This window comes from Diorhabda carinulata, chromosome 1 (assembly GCF_026250575.1).
Source record: "Diorhabda carinulata isolate Delta chromosome 1, icDioCari1.1, whole genome shotgun sequence".
Lineage (NCBI taxonomy): Eukaryota > Metazoa > Arthropoda > Insecta > Coleoptera > Chrysomelidae > Diorhabda > Diorhabda carinulata.
The window spans coordinates 39,493,514-39,515,016 of record NC_079460.1 but is presented as its reverse complement, the minus strand read 5'-3'; the positions used below and the strand labels follow the sequence as shown (position 1 = coordinate 39,515,016).

The window sequence follows — 21,503 nt, the reverse complement described above, 5'->3', positions numbered from 1 at the left end:
GAAGCTACTTTTGTTATTTCAAAACAATGGATTCAAAACAATTTCGTGTGTTAATTGTTTGATTGCTTCTTGATGAACCAATAGAGAATACCACACACAGTTGTTGAATGCTTTGAACGCAAAAATCATGTCGAAGAAAAAACCATTGTTTCACCAAGACAATGCACCGATTCATAAGTCGATGGCAACGATGATCGAATTGAATGAATTACAATTTCAATTACTTCCTCATCCACCGTATAGTCCAAAAATTGTTCGCCGGTCAGAAATTTAGCTCAAATGAAGAAGCAATTGATGAAACTGAAGCTTATTTTGAGGTAAAAGACAAATCCTTCTACAAGCACGGCATCGAGAAGTTTAGAGAAACTCTCGAATGAAATTAAATTCATGAATAAAATCGATTTTTGCCAAAAAAGTCTTTTTCTTAGTTAGTCATACGATTTAATGGAATCAACTGTTTTTTTTGGGAGGAAAATGTTAAATGGAAATACTTATTGCGCAATCTTAGAAATTCCATTCAGGTTATTTTCTTACAAATGTCGATTACCTCTACAGTTAGATAACAGCTTTTAACAAAATTGAACCCTAACAACACGTTAAATATCAAATTTCCACATTCCGCTAGCTGCTGGCTCAGAAATTCCACCTTTTAGAACACTTCTTTCGTCAGATTAATCGATTCGTCCTCAGGAAGTACAAACCAGACTCTAACCAGTCAAATATTGAGCCGTGGAATAAAATTGAACCCTAAATGCAAATTGATAAAAGTTATATTATTCATAGTGAAATAAATTAACTCTCAAGCCAACAATTTAAAAATAAAGTATTATTCTACTTTCCCTGTCACTTCCACCATATAACTTAAGCGTTTCTTTGAAAAAATACGATTTTTTGCATAAGCCACAGCTTTCTAAGGTGATGTTCGCTATGTCTGTCCGTTAAATCAATATTGAAACAGCGTCTTTAATTCCATTATTTTCACTTTCAATGCACGACGTAAGAATGAAGTAGACTTCCTATCTGTAGATCATATTAATGCGTTAACTGTTCATTTACCAGCTATATACTGGGCGTGTTAATACTTTCTTACATCAATTGCATTTATAGATGTAATAAAATATCTTGTGATACAAACGTGTCAATATTATCGATTGAAAAGAAAAACTTATCACTTAATTCATATGTAAAAGTGATTAATTACTTAATTTTCGACGAATCCTAATGACATTCTTATTTTTGGTCAAAATGACATATAATGATATCATCAATGTATAAATGAATTTTGTCAGGTCAGTTTTACTCTAATTACTGTTATTTCCTTACCAAGACATTTTTAGATAATCAAAGTTTTAATGTTTTTACCGTTGATAAACTGCAATTTGCTAAATTATTGTTTGAACTCTGGAATTTTTACGTTAATAAACAATCAAGTCAACCTTCGTACAATTAAAAAGCATTTAAAATAGACTAAAATTACCTCTTCGCATGCAATAATCTACATAATTAGTTACATTTCCAATTTCTATGAGAAAATCATTAATTTTACAATGATTGATCAAATTTTCAATAAATTTACCTTTGATACAGCGAACTTTTTATCTCCTAACAGTCAGGAAAACGGAAAAATACGCCATTCATATACAAAAGTCTATTGTGTACAACGCAACTACCTCAATACAAAGATATTTATTCTATAAGACAGCCTTTTAACCACTCGATTCCCATAGAATTGAGTCAAAGCTAATGTACGCAGTCTTTAAAGTCCCTGGGAAAAAACAACAAAGATGTGGGTACCCTGCCACACCGGAGTGCACGACTGTAAACAAATTGACATAAACAAGAGTAAATCAGGAACAAGGAGTAAGGTTTGAAACAATCGGAAAGATTCCTTCCTTATTCTACTAACTGGATCCAAAAGGTCCTTTCATTGAGCAAAGAGAAGCCAAGGAGAGTCGTTGTCGTTTCTGTAAGTACCAAAGGAAACAGCCGAACAATACCTCTGGGAATGCTATCCATAGATAAAGGTTACTGTACTTACTGAACTTATTTTAGTAATTTATGAAAGTAATGCAATAAATTTATTGAGTTTGACAATTTATCAGGATAATATTAATAAATACATACGAATAAAGAAAATAAACAGTTAAAAATAAACTACTTCAATAGCGTGTCATTGAAGCAGCTTGTGATAAACGACGTTGTTCATTTTGTTATCAGACGTAACAAGAAATGAAGCGGATAGTCACGTACAATTGCTTTTAAGAAAAACATCCTTTTGCTAGATTCAAGTCACAAACAATCAATAAATGGCCTTGTGATTTGTTGATAGTTATAGTGTAAAGATAAGCTCATAATTTTTTGGGATCATAAAAATATTAGTACTTCCCCTTTAAAAAAGTACCTCTCACTCAACCATTTGTTACTTTTTTGCTTAGCATCGATGTACTTTCTTGATGGGCTTATCATTCGCTGGATGGAACAATTCAGAGGAAACAACGGCAATGAATTTCTTAAATGCTCATTAGAGAATGCTTCTTCTACTACAAAGTAAAATGTACGCAAACAACGTCCATTAGAACTATGCAAACGATGGGGACGCTGTCAATTCAAATCATTGCATGAAGAAGTTCTTCTTGTGCGTCAAAGATTATCTCATTATTAATCTGTACTATAAACTCGACGATGAATGGGGCAGTGGTTCGTAGCCCAATTCAATTAATTCGACTTCAATGAGTACGTTCTCCGTATGAAGTCTACTGTTTCGACAGTTATTTAGTATCTGGTGTGTATCAGTGAATCCAGGTTTCGTCCTCTTAAACAGTGTCAAACACACCTTCAATCGGTGGCGGACCGTGGCGAAATCGTGGGACTTTGTACGTTATTCTTCGTGATAACTGTTTCCCAGGCACCCATCAAAAACCTAATATTTGTAAGAAAGATATAAAAACAAGTCAACCGTGGATATAGTTGATAGCAAAATCTACTCTATACAATATTTTTTTGAGAATATACATAAGCTTTGTTTAACGTGCGAAACAAACCCGACGATTTCTCATTATCTCACAGGGTGTGCCAGAGAAAAATTGACCTCTCCAGGAACTAATTGAGCGTCTGGTCGTCAATTTTTTGTATATACATCCTGTATGGATTTTAATATTTTAGTAATATGGATTAAAAGGTCCTTACCTGTGGTATACTGATATCGGGGATTAAAAACATCTTCTGGGAATCGAAAAGTTTTTCATTTTTCTTGAACGTGCAAAATTTATTCATGTTAGCAGTTTATTTGAAATTCACGCTTAAAATTCAGTTCACTACACAAACATGATGGAAAGTAGCTGAAGAAAAAAAATTGTTTCAAGTTGATACAAAGAGTTTGGTTTCGCTGTAACTTATTAGCAGTAAAATATATTTAAAAAGAAAGTTTAACATCCAATTAATATTGAAATGCCTTGTACAAGGATATTTGAAAAATGTTATTAAAACAATTATGGGAATATACATCATTTTTTTTTTGTTTTTCAATCACTTTTAACTGTTAGTCCGACTCCGACATCTGGCTTTTCTTTGGAATTGAATGTCAGTGAGATTCCGTAAATATAAACAAATAAAAATCTAATTACTTGTTCTCTCAGTTACGTCTCAACTTAACGGAAAAATCTTTGACACACAGCATATATACAGTGTGGATCGATCAAAAATACTAATACAGCTGCTAACCCAATTGTTTAAAATGGATGCTGGGGCTTATGATACTTCATGCAAAACTTTAATCTTCGTTACAGAAATTGACGAGATAATAAAATTAAGTTTGCTCAAGAAATTCTATTCTGATTTATGACTAATATTTTTATTTTCAGGTCTCGTATATTTATAATAACAAAAATGTAATGCATCTGGTTTCTGCAATTCCGTACAATAAGATAAAATCTTTAGTACAATTGTTTACTTTATAATCGAACGACAAAAACTCACAAGTAGCAAAAGAAGTTGGCAGTTATTACTACAAATCGCTGAATAGCAAAACATGCTTTTGTAAATCTGATCTTAAGATTCCTTCTTATGGGAATATAATGAAAGTATGCTTCTCAAAAAATGATATAACTAACTCAAGAATATTATGCCGATCACCTGAGATGACGAAGGCAAGTATGTTGAATAATTTATCGGGACTCCTTTTTAGGGAGAAGTGCAAGCATGTTTTTGCATGCTATAGATTTTATTTTTTTCTCTCCATATATGCCCCAACCTCATTTTTCTTACATCTCAGCCGCTGAATTCGTCACTTATTTCTCGGTTCTTTATAACCAATTTTACCAATTTCGACTGGTCCCACTATTGTTCTTATTGTCTTTCTTTCCGTTCTTCTCAATTTTTCTTCATCATTTCTTGTTAGTGTCATTGAGAGTTTTTCAGTCAAAGTTTAAAATTTTTGAAATTGAATCATTACAAATAGAAAGGGAAATTTGTACTAATTGAGATCGGCATGTAAGCTGCACTGGGCATCAATTGTCAAACAGTGTGGAGTCATTTCTCAGAAGATCAATAACGGGCAATGAAAAAAATATAAAATATGATAACGTTTAACTGAAACGATCGTGAAGCGACACAGAGGACTATACTATCAACCAGATTACAGAAGTAAAGTCAGAAGAAGCGTTTGGAGTAGGTCAATTGAACAGGCGATGTGTTTTATCTTTGATGACTCGCCAAAATTTGATTAGCTTTATTGGGAAACTCCAATGCACCCAGTATAGCCCAGATAATATACCATCTCATTATCATTTATATATTCATCTTTGCAAACTTCTTCTGATTAAAAAAATTGAGGAATAAATATATGGAGTAATAATGGCACATAAACTCTTGAATAACTTAACGATTGTTAATACAAAAAAATTCCAAAAATGAGCAAGAGCAAAGACGAAGAAGAAGAGACCCCTTTATATGTCGGATACTTCCTATTGTCCATGACCGTCTAAAGAGTAAAATAAATCTGGTTTATGAATGGCAGCGACAGGTAGTGACAGTCAACCATGAACGCTCAACTTTTTGTTCCCGAGTTCAACTGCAAAAAGTCAAATTCGCCCCTCTAAAAGCGGCCTTACAGTTAAACCCACTAAAAATTACCAAATTTGACATGGTCTATTAATCCTATCTTCTCGACCGTAGGACCCAAATGCATATATTTAATGGATTTACTATGAGCTTAACAAACTCTAACCAATCGGTCTTTGTTTCTTCAAATATACAAGGCGTTTCCAAAGTAATCGACTGAAATATCGTATATAATATCAAAGTTACTGCAAGAAAATATTCATACAAACATTAAATTAACAATATTATCAGCAACGTTCATAATTTTATTGATTATTGTTCATTTAATAGACAAGGAAAAGAAAATTGTATGCGGTTTGGTTATATCAAAGAATATCAGATAATAATGTAAGAAAAATATATTTCTGTAAATATGCGTAATAATGATATCAAGCTTTTTTGCATAATCAATTTTTTTGCTTACATTTTTCCAAATTTTTGAGCGTTGTAAAACTTTTAAATTAAGATATAGTTTGTGTATTATATTATGGAAAATTGTATGTATTGTATATCACCATATTTTTACAAACTCTAGATCGTTTGTTTAAATAAAATTTTATCGTTATTTTTACCACGAATTTCGAAAATTAGAGACAAAAATATTGAAAGTATTTTTCTTCAGTTACGTTCCATCTGAAGCAAATCCAGATACACATTAAAACCACTTGTTTCACTAACTCACCACGAGATTTAAAATTTTTAAAGCAACAAAAAAAAAAGATACACATAAAACCACTAACCACCTGTTCCGATCGATATAGCCGTGATAAAATACAAAATAATATCGATGAGCGACACACCGCGACGTAAGAGAACTTCTTACGGTACTTTTGGTGAAGAAATGAGGTTGGCGCATTTCTTCTCTCTCGAGAGAGAAGAAATTGAAAAGTCGTCTCGGTTGAAGAAGAACGACAGGTGGGAGGAAAATATTGTGTGCAATCAAAATGCCGAGTAATCGTATGGATGTAGTGCGATATTTTTGGGAAATTTTTGGGGCAAGGTTAATGACTCCAATAGAAGTCATGTTTAACTTTCGTGTTAATATACTTAATAATTATTAATTGCATTCCATATTTTGTCCATTAAATAACTATAAAATTGAGTTATTTTTACTCATACAGTAAAAAACCGCTTTAAAGGATTTTGGAAATTCTTTTGAGCATAAGGCTCACTTTGTGGACACCAACGAGAAGCTAAATTCTATGTGTGAGGGCTAAAGGAATATGAATCACAGATAACCAACTTTACAGGAAACTTCAAATACTTAAAGCTCATTTTTTAATAGCAAAATACGAACTCCTTCGAAAATTGAAAAATATTAGAATAAGCTTTTAATTCTCATGGATGGTACTGGACAACAATCGGATTATGGTGAGATATAGAAAAGGCTATCAGCATATGAAGCAACGAATTTTCCAGGCCTTATAGACGAGATTTAAGTCCTCTATACTCCTGAACCGAAAAAACAGTTAAGACAGTGGTTGAACTTGTTCCGAGAACGGCAAAAACATTGTCATCGGCCGGAAAAGTGATGGCGTTTTCTTCTATTTGATTCCAGGAATTTCTGAATTTTTATAATTGATTGTATGTTTGTTTGATGTTTAATGCTTGGTTAATGCAGTTTAGATTGTTTAGAAAATAGATTATGAGGTCATCAATACCATAAAAAAATACAACTGCATTAACAGACTATTAAATATCAGAAAAATACACATTCAATAACAAATATTCAATAATTTTTGAAACCTAACCTAACCTAACGGAATCAAATACAAAAATTTATAGCTCTATTTTAAAAAATTCAATGCAACTCCGAATATAATTATTGATGGCTAGTGGCTACATATTTTTGAAATGTAATTTTGTTTCGTACGACTGCCATAAAAACTTGACATGTCTGCATCTCTGTTTAATGCATTAATGTTAACTTTTTTACTGCTAAAATAATTCAAAAACTATACATGATATTGAACTTTTCGAAAGATTTATTTTTAACAGAGTCATTTATTAATTGATTATCCATCACAATAATTGATAGTAAACTTTAAACAATCACTTCCAACATAAATTCACGAAGATGTTTCATGTTGCTGCTGCTTAGAAACGTTAGATGTTTCTTGAGAAGAGATACTCCTGCCAATTTTTAGCCATTAAAAATGCTCATTTTACACACTTAATACAAAAATAACTACGTTGTGATGATTATTTTTGTTTAAATAATCATGTAGTAGGTTGCCTAATATAATTATGCAAATTGTCATTGTCGAGTAATATTTTGATGAAGACCGAAATAGGTCGAAACGTTCAATTTTTACCTGTACCTTGAAACTAATTTTCTATTTAAAGAAAAAAAAATCAGAACGATTTATCAAAAAACTTATTTTTATTTAGACGATATGTTATCAAATTGCACTTTTACTATATTTGTAATCCCAGTATTTAGTGTTGCTGAAATTTAATATCAATTTTTCGTTTTAATTCATAAATTCATTCATTCATTCATAAAAAACATATAAGAAGATATATTAAGAAAAATATTAACAACATAGTATTAGAATCAATGTATTTACCTTGAAATTTCAATAAAACGATATTACCAGGTAGATTGATCTAATTAAACAATTTATGGTAAATTTGGCTAGGATTTTTTATATCTTGTTTATCATTTACAGGAAATTCATCTTGTTTTATGTGTATCATTTCTTTGATTGATAATTTTTTGTAGCTCGTGTCTTGAGCTAAGATTTTTGTTTTTTTTTAAAGTCAAATTCATAATGCATGCATTTTGGTGTATTTGTGACCATTTATTCTGTTCTCCAAGTATTGTCTAGTCATTCCTATATAATTTTTGGGACATTTCAGACATGGTATGGAATATATAATATTTGATTTCTTAGTATCTTTAGTTTTGTTTTGGTAATTATACACTTTCGCGGTCACCTGGTTTTTTGGCTCTAGAAAATCGAAAAATGGATGGATTTTAATGATCTTGGTCTCAAAATGTTCCATTTTACGGCGGATTTATAAAAAAAATTAGTAGAAATAACTGGAATAAAAATTTCTCATAGTTTTACTGTTTTAAATTGTAAAAAAAAAAACGATTTTGCAAAATAATCCTTTACAAAAAATTATCTCATTATCAGATAAAGTTCTTATATTTTTTTTTGTATTCTACATAAATTAATGAACAATTAAAAAAAATCCAAAAAGAATGATTTTTTCAGTTTTTATAGCTTAAAATGAAATCGATGAAAAACAATCGTTAATTTTCGTGAATAGTTTCGTACTATATTCTATATAATCCGCCGTAAAATGGAACATTTTGAGACCAAGATCATTAAAATCCATACATTTTTCGATTTTCTAGAGCCAACCTAACCTAACCTAACCAAAAAACCAAAAGGGTAATTATACACTTTCGCGGTCACCTGGTTTTTTGGTTAGGTTAGGTTAGGTTAGGTTGGCTTTAGAAAATCGAAAAATGGATGGATTTTAATGATCTTGGTCTCAAAATGTTTTATTTTACGGCGGATTTATAAAAAAAAGTTTTTCTACTATTTAAGGTTTAAAACTATTAAAAACCGCAAATTCAGCCACTACCCCCGTGTTTTTCATAAATTCGTCCAAAATTATAAAATTTATCTATTTTTCGATTTTTAATGGTCAAAAACTATTAACATTGAAGAATATAGTACGAAACTATTCACGAAAATTGATTGTTTTTCATCGATTTCATTTTAAGCTATAAAAACTGAAAAAATCATTCTTTTTAGATTTTTTTTTAAATTGTTTATTAATTTATGTAGAATACAAAAAAAAATATAAGAACTTTATCTGATAATGAGATAATTTTTTGTAAAGGATTATTTTGCAAAATCGTTTTTTTTACGATTTAAAACAGTAAAACTATGAGAAATTTTCATTCCAGTTATTTCTACTAATTTTGTTTTTAAATCCGCCGTAAAATAAAATGTTTTGAGACCAAGATCATTAAAATCCATCCATTTTTCGATTTTCTAGAGCCAACCTAACCTAACCTAACCTAACCTAACCTAACCTAACCTAACCAAAAAACCAGGTGACCGCGAAAGTGTATAATTACCATAACTTTTTTGTAAAGGATTATTTTGCAAAACCGTTTTTTTTTATGATTTAAAACAGTAAAACAATGAGAAATTTTCATTCCAGCTATTTCTACTAATTTTTTTTATAAATCCGCCGTAAAATGGAACATTTTGAGACCGAGATCATTAAAATCCATCCATTTTTCGATTTTCTAAAGCCAAAAAACGATAACGTGTTGTGTGATCTATGAATTTAATTAATTTTTCTTTTATCTATGAAAACGAAACGAAGCAGATTGATAATTTTCTAACAAAATGCGAAATTCAGTTGTATGGCATTGCATACTTATTAACTGATATTTTAGTTTGGATATTAAATTAATTCTGTTTGTACTAAGACCATTAGGTGAATTCAATTTATTTAATTGATGTATCGATAGAAAAAATCGTTTTTATAAGGTGTTATTAATATCAATGAACATATCGAATATATTTACGGTTATATTGTTATATCAGATATCCGGCTTTTATTATAATGCAACTGACTGACAACTACCGTTTTCTACAGCAAAAAACACGAAAAAGTACCATCATCTCATTCATATTCTTACCAATATTAAATAGAAAGGAAATAACAACAGCACGTTCGTAAACAGATTAACGTGACTGGTTTTTTAAAAATGTTTCAAGAGTCACAGACATGTATACAATAAATACGGAATTTAATGTAGCACATAAAAGTTCTGTATAAAAACACTCTCACCTGTTTTATGTAAATATGTTAAATCGATTCATATAAAATTCTTTTTGGGTCAAAATCAATATGATGAGCCACAATTTTTTCCATAATTTCAAGTAATTTACGTTCTTTTCCTCAAATACTCATTTTTATACGGTGTGTTTATAATCTAACGTAACTTATATTTCGATTCAGACCAACTGTAAAGACGCTAAGAGGTATGCATGCGTCATGCATCATTACACGAAAATAACCTAATTAACATATTTTTTTGAAAAGTTCACTCTATATTTTCAGTATTTATAAACTATTAAATGACAAAACGGCACAATTCTACATTCAATGGGTCCTTATCTAGTCAAAAAAAGTAGTAGATCATTACTTGTGTACAACTGTGATTGTCATTCGTGAACTAACAGAAGAAATGGAAATATTAGTTACGTTACACTTTGTATATGTATATTGTATACATACAACGTCCAATTATAATTTTTAATTTATGTAAAGTGAACGTCCGCAGGTTGCGATCAACGCACTTTTGCGTTTAGTACGCAAACAAACTAAACCGAAGATTGTTTGATATAAACATCCGGAAATTGCCAGCACCGTTGCTTTACAAGTGACATTCTTCTTCTCAGCTACTGTTTATTACTCAATTAACTGTTTAAAGGGTATTATAAAATATTGAGATGTCACTTAACAGAAGACAAAATATAATTGGATTTTATTTAAGCTAGTCAAATGAATTATTATTAACCTTAAATTGCGATTTTGTAATATGTTGGAAACATTGGAGAGAAAGAGTAGCAAATAATTCTCTATATAATTTCTTTTTGAACCTTTTTTGACCACCTCAATGAAACGGTTGAGAAAAATGGTCCAATTTAGATGGATAAGAGCTATTTAAATAACGTATACTATTTTGAGCATTTTTCAAAATTGTCATGTAAGCGGTTTTTCGTTTATAAAACTAGTTGTGGGATCTTGGGATCTTTTTCTGATTTATTTTATGCCGCTTTTCATACCAACAAATTCTAAACTCCTTTAGAATGTTTTCCATTATTTCTTATATATTTCTCGGTCTCCCCATGATTTATTTACTCTCATCGTCTCGTTTTCTCGCTTTCTCCTTCCTTATTTGTCCTGTTTCCTGCGTTTCACGTGCCCCTTCTTTCTTTTTTCAGTTATTACACTATTATTATTTCTATTATTCTCCAAGTTATAAATCTCCCTTTCAATATTTCAAAATTTATAACGTTTCCTTCTCTTAATCTCATATTATAATCACAATTCAATCTCTGTCTGATTTCTTCCACTTTTCATTTGTATTAACTTGGTTTTTGTCTCATTTTCTAATGTTTTACAACCGTTTTTGTCTTTGAAGTGACCCCCGTATATTCGATACGGAAGGGATTTCTGATACTTGGTTGTTGTGTAACGTTTTGCATAATTTTTGTATTAATTGCATAAAACTGGATCCAATTATCGTATTGTAAACAATATCGAGTTCAATTTGCATCTCTGCTCGACCATTAAAAAGGAATTATATTGAATAACAAAAAATGTCATGGAAGAAGTGAAAATTATGAAATTTCTAATCATTTATCTACCAGATGAAATACATAAGTTTAGTTGAAATATGCTTGTAGTAGAAGTAATTTGATTAAATGAAGTTATCTAGAATAATAACGCTTTACTTTATTTTGTTTTCAAATTCTAGCGAATATAATCGTGGATGTTTTATCGTTAAAAGTATAATGTTTTTGCAATTAATCAAATTATATATTTTATTCGATATAAACTGACGCCCTTGATCAAACTAGTTACCAAAGAGATTCATCGCAACTTCCTGTAACTTTTTTAAATGATTTCCGACTAATTATTGTAAATTTATTGGTCGATTCAAAACAAATTAAGATATAAAAATAGATTTCAATTGTTAGAATCGAATTTGAAATTTTGGTATCGTACGAATGAAGATATGAAATACATCATCCCATTACCCGTACCTCTTTAGGTACCGTAATACGGACCTAAGGGATTAGCTTTGATCAATAATTTAACAAAACAAAAAAACATGGATTCAACAGACCATGGATATTACTGTTATTATTCTCATTATTATCTGAGTCTAATAGTGTAATTTGCTGGGATATCCAAAGCGGAACTTCTATCTATTATTATTACATAATAATTTAAAAATTGAAACTTCTGTTATATATTTATGTATGCTGAGGTACCAGTTTTTAATTGGGATTAGTATATTGAGAAACTTGATCAGCCACATGACTAGAGATTTCTTAAAAAGTTAACAGATTGAGAGCGATGATTTGCAATATGTTATTTAATCAAATTAAATGATTCTAAATATGCAAATAGCTATTGAAATATATGGAAAATACTAGAAACAAAATTTAAGCCAAATATATAGGAACAACTGTTATATTGATGTATCTGCACCGTCCCAGATCATTCGGTAAATCTGTTTAGATAGAAGATTTTTCAACAAACCGTCTGCATAAGTTTATTAGAAATATACATACATACATAAATTACGAATATATTGATGAAAGTAATATAAAATGGACTATTATCTTTATTATTTTTAACATTGGCTTAATAGTAATACATTATATTTAACGAGTCATGAAAGGCTTCTGCCCACTTTTTGAGCACATTACAACATCACATTATCCCGCTATTAGACCTCTGCAGAACAGCTGATATCTGTTATTTGACCATATTGATGTACTTATGGGGAATCTGAATAAGTTAACACTTTGTTTCATTCAATGAATGTTCATTTTAATAATATTTACTTTGTTTTTTAAAGTTATTTACGAAGAAATTATAAATATGATATTTATTCGTTTTGTTATATTTTTCAAGTTTGTAACAAAAAGACTTTTTTTTATTACAAATTTCTCATCAACCGTATACTGGTTATTAGCGATTTAGTAGAGGTTAAGTATTTATATATATATATGAGCCCTATCCTGATTGTATGTTAAATCTAGTTGGTTTCCTCCCATCATTTAAGATGGACAGATTTGCGGTCATCAAGAATATCTCCTAGTAAGCGACCTCTGTGGTTTATTGATGTGGATCCCCACATGGTGTTATGGATATTGTTCCAATAATTCCAATAATTCATCTAATTCTTTAGCATCTACTTGATATGCTGGAGGAATATATACATTGCAGATATTTACTTTTGGATTAGTGTGTAGTTCGATAGCTACGGCTTCAAGGTTTGTTAGCTATTTCAGTATTTATTCGGTTCTTGTAGAAGCTGTTGAATTGCCTGAGCGGTTCGTTGTTATTGTGTTTGAAATTGGTTTCTTGAAGACAAATAACTTCGCATTTCTGTTTGGATAGGATGGTTTGCAACATTGGTAAGTTGTTATAAAAGCCATTGATATTCTATTGTAGAATAGATGTAAGGTCCATGAGAATACAGAGAGAAAATAGAAGAAAAGGAAAAAAATATTAAAGTAAATTATTGGTTCAGTTAGTTAATATTTGTTTAAGATGATTCACTTTCTGTTTCTGAGAGGTCTGCTTCTGGTATGTTCATTTGTAGGTGAGAAAACAGTTTCTTCTTGAGTTTAGTGCATCTGCTTTTGATAGATTTGTGCTCAAAGAAAGGGTAAATTTTTGTTAGCATGTCTATTCATCCAGTAAAATCATTTATGTAGTTCTTCATTATACTAATTGGATCAGAAGAAGAACCGTAGACATTTTCAAAAAGGTCAGATATCTAGTTGTGGTTCAATATGAAAGGATTCTATTCTGAAATGACTTTTCTAATTGGTTCCATGAAAATTTCCGTAGAGATTTCTGGTTTATTTTTAGGCTTTTTACTATTTTTTACTATTTACTATTTTTACTATTACCTATTTGGTTTGGGGAAATAAGGTTTCTTAGGCTTATCTGGTTCGTTTCCTTCTCGTTGAGGAGGAGGCGTAATTATTTGCTCGTAGTTGCGTTTTGCGGAGTTTTTTTTATGTTTATGGGGGATACATTCTGGGAGTGAGGTGTTATAGGGGTTTCTGATAAGATCTCGGTATGTGCTTGGGAAGTATTGGCTTCGGTATTTTGGAGCTGCCGAGAAGGTTGGGTGGGGTTTTGTGGTAGCTCAGTTATTTGGGGTTCTTCATAAGTTTGTAATTGGGAGTTCTTACAGTTTGCTGCAGTATGACCTGGTTTTTTGCATGTAAAACATAGTAGACGGTCTTAGGATAGATAAATTATGTTATGTTATGTTATGTTATGTTATTATGTATATTCAGTCACTATTGTTGGTTGAGACTTTTTTTTGTTCATATTTATTCATTTATTTACTAGCACCAGTTTCTATTTTTGACCATATTCCATCTTGTTTAATCATTATACGAAATTACAATATTGTGAAGTCTCAACGTGTTGCAAAAATGAATTTAAAATAAATTTCATTTCATCTATTATTTTTATTGCCAATTTATACAAACTTTTACCCATTTATTCATCGTAATATATAAAACCAAAAAATAAAAAAAAAACAGATCTAATTAATAAAAAAATAAGTTACATTTTTTTTTCAAAAGACTCACTTTATTTCTAATGAACTAAAAAATTATATTTTTGGCGTAAATTTTGCTACAATTGATCAATCTAAATAATGGAAGCCAATGATGAAAAAATCAAAAGTATATTGTAAAAATATTGGTGGAAAATTGGTGTCATATAGGAACAATCACTTTCTAATAATTAACTTAAAAATCCGTTATTGAATAAAGTTAAAATTCATTGTCATGAAAAGAGTGTTAAATATTGGTGGTAGAAGTATAGTATTTAAGGATATTTATTTTTATATAGGTATCTCTACATTTAGCATGTATGACGGATCTAAGAAAAGAGTAATTCGTATAAAATCTCTGTAATTATTCTTAATTCTATTTAATGATCTTGAAAATGCTGAATCTATGGTAATAACAAAATGTCTTATGGAATATTGTTTTTATAATACCATTTTAATTATAAAAATTAAACTGGTTTCGATACTTATTACACCCGTATAACATCAGGTCAACGATCAAGAGCGATTCAACATAATTTCATAATATAGGTACTTTCATCAACAACAAAATATATATGAAAAATTTTTAATCAAAATACACGTTACCTTTATTAAAAAAGTGAATGTTTTAATTGACATATTTAAGGTTAGGTGTGCATGTTGCTTTAATTTTGTTTCCTTTTATTACGTCTTTTAATTCCACATATTCTGTGCATTTAGTGTTAATATTATGATACAATCACACCCTTATAGATAGAAGCACCTTTTTGAAATAAAAAAGTGTTGTACGGCTCTGATATATAGAATATGATGGCATTATTTATATTTATCTTAAGCAATGCGTTAAAAAAAGTTAAATACTATTTTTAAATAGTTTATTACAATAAAATATTTCCCTCCTTTGATATTCTTCAAGGAAAATTCAAACTAATTACTGAGACTACTCCATTATAATTAAAAAATAGTTTTAACCGACAATGTTTTTTAATATTATTGTTGTTCATGTATACGTATCTATGCTCATAGTATTACTACCCCAAGACATCTCAAAAGGGCTTTTCTTCTCCACACAAGTGCCGATTCAGCCCCATCTACACCGTTTGTGTCAATATAGACACAATCCTAATTCTAAATGACCTTCAAGCCTGATTCGTACCATCGAATCAAATATTGAGTTTGTTTAAAAACCCTTTTTAACCTCTGGATTCCAAAGCCCCATCTATTGCAATTTTCTGCGGTTTCCTGTAACCTGGTGAATTAGTTTATGAACCAATTGCCGACAACGAGACTAATACTGCCGTTTTTTTATATCAAAGTAAACGATATCCCACATAAAAATGTCTCTATTTTCTTCAATGGAATAACTTAGATTCTCTCTTAAATTTCTTTCGAGTAGACGACACCTTTTCCAAAAATTCCCTATCCTTCCTCGATAATTTTTATATCGCCATTAGTTGAAATCCAAATCAAAAGCCCCAATCATCACTTGTCGGTTTTCTCCACGTCCCTGTAACCAGGATGAACTGGTTCATCAGCCAAATGGCCGACGTTAAGGAATAATACATCCGAAGGTGTAACTGCCATTCTACACTTGGTTTCAGCGAAATTTTACCATCCAAAAAAATAAATGGTCTCTCTTTTGGAGTTTTGTAACTTATTTTTACGAAAGTATGAGTTAGAGTTACAAACCGACTAAATCTAGTCACATTTGGAGTCGAATTTTTTTTAGGAAAAAAGTACTAGATTTTCCTAGGGCTTTTTTGTTATTGGTACGTCAAATAAGCTAGCTTGGAACTACTATCAGTTACTAGATATCAGTTTCTTGTTTGTTCAACAACTTTAATAGGTTTTTGTAGACTATGATAGACGTTTTAAGATTTTTAAGACTAATTTTAATTAGATAATTATCTATGTAGGTACACACCTCAAAAATAATCTCTTATCTCTTAAATTTTGTCTTGGGTAAACACTGAATTTTACAATTTTTTTCATTACTCTAATTAGTCACCACTTCAACAATGAATTTCGTAAAAACTAATGCATAAGCAAGAATTTCCAGTTCAAAACGACACTTCTATATTTTTTTTAGATCGTTATCATCACATATATTCACTATTGCGTTATATTCTGCTCATAATAGTGTTAAATAAACATTTTTTATTAAATTTACAACCTATAAACAGTAGAATAAGATTAGTTTCTTATTTGTTATGTACTTAAACTGTGATGTAAGTAGGTTATAATGGCATTCTTGTGTTCAATTGGTCGTGATAAAAAGTAAACAGTATAAACAAGATTACGTTGCTGATCATCAATCTTAATTACTTCGCATATATGTTGCATGATTTGTCAACAGAATCCTGAATAAGAGATGATTTTGGCAAAAATATAATTCCTCTGATAAGTCCTCATTTTTTATGATTTTTTCATAGTTATCCATTGAGATAACGAAAATTCTATATTTGTTCTATTAACTCAAACGCCCTCACTGCTTCTGAAATCTGAACTGCATAACTTAAACACCCACGCTTAATATTTTCCTTTTTCTCCAACTATTTTTCCACACATTACTGATATTTTTTAAATAATTTTAACTCTTAACATGTCCCTAACGAAATTCAATGTACCAACCATAGGAGCTGCATTCAGGAACCATTGAGCTATTGAAGCTACTTTATGTTTGAGACAAATCCTTATGAAATGCGTGTAATCAATTTAATGCCGCATAGCTAAATCTTCACAATTAAAAAACAAAAAACTATATTCAAACTTTCAAGTTTTGTTTTGTCCTCTTCTTCTACTCTCTTTACTATTCCTCTCCATCCGTTTCTATCCTCAGTTGTTTCTCTCCACTCAGTTATTCCCATTCTTCTCAAATCTAATTTTACCTTACCCGTCTATTTCTTTTTTGGATTGTCTGTTTCTTTCTGATTTCTTTCCCTTCCATGTGCTCTTTTTTGGTAATTCTGCTTGCATCCATTCGATACACATGCCCCAACCACCTGAATCTTTGTGCTGATTAAAAATACTAATAATTGTCCTTTTCCAATCACTTATTCTCCACCTAATAAAAAGATTGTCTTTCGAGAGAGCAAGGAACTGGTATTAGGTTGGTTTTCTTCTGCTTTCCCAGTAACACCCCTTAAAAAACAATAGTATTCTTCATAGAATTAGATTATAGCCTTAACAAGTTTTTCACAAACGAAAACCGACAATACTCAAGAGACAGCCTCTCTAGTTCATCATTTTTCTATTGAATCATGTCATCAAAAGCGAGAAAGTATGCGAAATTTTAAGTCAATATTTTAACTTAGTTAAGAGTTAGAGAAAATTTGATTAGAAAATTCCATCTAAACAAACAAACAGATAAATTAACAGGGTAAGTCAAATAAAGTGTGGTAATATCAACTTCTTACATAATTGTAGGCTCAGTTTAAAGCGAGTAGAATATTAATAAATCTTATGTTTCGGATTTATAACTGTAACTTGATGAAACTATTCAGCTCCGAAGATGTTTTTTTCTTAACCGAATTAACTGTATAAACAGATGACCTCTGAAATTTTGAGAGATATTAATCAGATTCAAGTATTACGTTAGCCATTGTTCTTTTTGTTTTTGACCGGTAAACCATTTAAATTCACACAATCAAGTTAACAGTACACCTCTTAAACACAAAGGAATCTAAAAATCACATTATTTATAATGGTTTTAATTTTATGAGATTGCACGAAATTCGCATTCGAGCTACTAGAGAATGGAGGTGTTTGCATTTATTATTACCACATATTTGCAAATCAGATATTTGTTATCGTTTGTTATAATAAAAAAATAAGACTATGAAAATGAATTTTCTAAACAATACATCAGTTAAATGAATTAAATTCGTCTCAAATTAAAATCAATTCTAAACATATGATGTATGTATGTATTTGTGCAAAAAGATTTATTTAATTATTATTGTGATTTTTTAATCAAAATAGAGTATTAGGAACAACAAATTCATTTTAAGTTTGAAAAAGATTTGACTCGTCCGTATCCCAAGCCTAAATTTATACAAAATAATATATCAAGTACTTGAAAAATGTATAAGGAATGGTTTACCATATATATGATTTTCATGTTTGTCAAGCCCAGTTCTCGGATAGATTCGAACCTCTTAGTGATACCATTTTCATTTTTTACTCAGTGCAGACCGTCACATTGGCTGTTAAGTTTTGAAAACAGAGAAATATCTTAATTTTTTACAATTTTTAGTGTAAGAATGGCGCATAGAGGTGTAGATAGTGATAGATATGGTGTAGATATTCAAACGAAATATAATGACCGATTGACTGATGCTTCTAATAGATACAAACTAAAATGTGAAAAAAAAAAGGTCTAACAAAAAATTTAAAATGGTTATGTTTCATTGATGAGTGTTTCACTATCCCAGACGCCCAAAACAATCAATTTTTGGTAATTATACATTTTCACGGTCAGCTGGTTTTTTGGCTCTAGAAAATCGAAAAATGGATGGATTTTAATGATCTTGGTCTCAAAATGTTCCATTTTACGGCGGATTTATAAAAAAAATTAGTGGAAATAGCTGGAGTGAAAATTTCTCATAGTTTTACTGTTTTAAATCGTAAAAAAAACGGTTTTGCAAAATAATCCTTTACAAAAAATTATCTCATTATCAAATAAAGTTCTTATATTTTTTTTCGTATTCTACATAAATTAATAAACAATTTAAAAAAAAATCCAAAAAGAATGATTTTTTCAGTTTTTATAGCTTAAAATGAAATCGATGAAAAACAATCAATTTTCGTGAATAGTTTCGTACTATATTCTTCAATGTTAATAGTTTTTGGACCATTAAAAATCGAAAAATAGATAAATTTTATAATTTTGGTCTCAAAATGTTCCATTTTACGACGAATTTATGAAAAACACGGGGGTAGTGGCTGAATTTGCGGTTTTTAATAGTTTTAAACCTTAAATAGTAGAAAAACTCTTTTTTTTCAAAATATTCATTTTTTTATGTTGATTGCGAAAAAAAATATACGAACTTAATTCCACGACGTCAGAAACAGTTACGAAGGATTATATGTAGAAAGTCATTTTTTTGCATTTAAAGTCATGAAACTGTAAAAAATATTTATTTTTTTCAATTTTCGTATTTTTTTTATAAATCCGCCATAAAATGGAACATTTTGAGACCAAGATCATTAAAATCCATCCATTTTTCGATTTTCTAGAGCCAACATAACCTAACCTAACCTAACCTAACCAAAAAACCAGGTGACTGCGAAAGTGTATAATTACCATAATTTTTTGTAAAGGATTATTTTGCAAAACCGTTTTTTTTACGATTTAAAACAGTAAAACTATGAGAAATTTTCACTCCAGCTATTTCTACTAATTTTTTTCATAAATCCGCCATAAAATGGAACATTTTGAGACCAAGATCATTAAAATCCATCCATTTTTCGATTTTCTAGAGCCAACATAACCTAACCTAACCTAACCTAACCAAAAAACCAGGTGACTGCGAAAGTGTATAATTACCATAATTTTTTGTAAAGGATTATTTTGCAAAACCGTTTTTTTTACGATTTAAAACAGTAAAACTATGAGAAATTTTCACTCCAGCTATTTCTACTAATTTTTTTCATAAATCCGCCATAAAATGGAACATTTTGAGACCAAGATCATTAAAATCCATCCATTTTTCGATTTTCTAGAGCCAACATAACCTAACCTAACCTAACCTAACCAAAAAACCAGGTGACTGCGAAAGTGTATAATTACCATAATTTTTTGTAAAGGATTATTTTGCAAAACCGTTTTTTTTACGATTTAAAACAGTAAAACTATGAGAAATTTTCACTCCAGCTATTTCTACTAATTTTTTTCATAAATCCGCCATAAAATGGAACATTTTGAGACCAAGATCATTAAAATCCATCCATTTTTCGATTTTCTAGAGCCAACATAACCTAACCTAACCTAACCTAACCAAAAAACCAGGTGACTGCGAAAGTGTATAATTACCATAATTTTTTGTAAAGGATTATTTTGCAAAACCGTTTTTTTTACGATTTAAAACAGTAAAACTATGAGAAATTTTCACTCCAGCTATTTCTACTAATTTTTTTCATAAATCCGCCATAAAATGGAACATTTTGAGACCAAGATCATTAAAATCCATCCATTTTTCGATTTTCTAGAGCCAAAAAACGAGGTGACCGTGAAAGTGTATAATTACTCAATTTTTTATTCGTTGAAACTTTGCGACCTTTAGTGGCGTCATATATTGTGAAGTTGGCTATATAAAACCAATGTTTTCAAAAATTTTACAAAAATTGTTACAATAAGTACCGTCAAGCTTTCAAAGGAATGTAAAACAAAAAAAAAAATAGAATGTGTGATAAAAATAATTACATATAATATTTTTTAATTTATTTGGGCTTTTCTGAAATATCCATTCCTCAATAATAAAATATTGTAAGTCTAAAAGTTCTAATGATATATCGGACTTGCCATAAGTCAAGTCCTATCATTGAAAAAATATTTCAGTGTACAATTTAAACTAAATCACATAGACACAAAGAACATACAAATGATGCAACTTTTAATAACACAAATTCACAAACAACAGAATATCTATAAAAGTTTAAAAAATATATAGAAAATATGTTCTTTAAAAATCTTTTTCTCTAAAATAAGTTACTCGACTTGGAACAGTGCGGCTTTGATGTACAGATATTTGTAATATGGTATTTTTTCAATCTAAAATATAATGAAATAATTATTTGTGTATAATTTCTACCGTAAATCAGATATTTTATAGAAATAAACAAAAGAGGGAAAATAGAAAACATAAATCAGTTGATAGTTGATAAATAGAGACTACTGTCCAGTATTTTTGACGCTATATTTTTGTATATATATATGTTTAATTGTATTTTCCAAATTATTAATAATTATGAATAAAATGAGTAGTAATTATATATTATTAAAGTTTTTTACTTCTAATAAATAAAAATTCCCAAATATTTTAAT

General features: G+C 29.7%; 1 protein-coding gene across 3 annotated transcripts in view; it reads right to left on the bottom strand.

Moving 5' to 3' along the window:
• The window catches only part of LOC130898229 (rhophilin-2), a 48,718-nt gene that overhangs the window by 17,134 nt on the left and 10,081 nt on the right, over nt 1-21,503 (bottom strand). The window contains exons 1-2 of one of the 3 annotated variants that reach the window (XM_057807352.1): nt 9,925-10,105; nt 3,187-3,338 (exon numbers count right to left, since the gene is read on the bottom strand). The exons of 1 other annotated variant lie outside the window; for it this stretch is intronic. In XM_057807352.1, the coding sequence (XP_057663335.1) occupies nt 3,187-3,273 (87 nt within the window). In that variant the 5' untranslated portion in view covers nt 3,274-3,338; nt 9,925-10,105. Of the gene's footprint in view, nt 1-3,186; nt 3,339-9,772; nt 9,825-9,924; nt 10,106-21,503 lie in introns of those variants that run through there. One more of the 3 variants, XM_057807362.1, reaches the window with a different exon arrangement.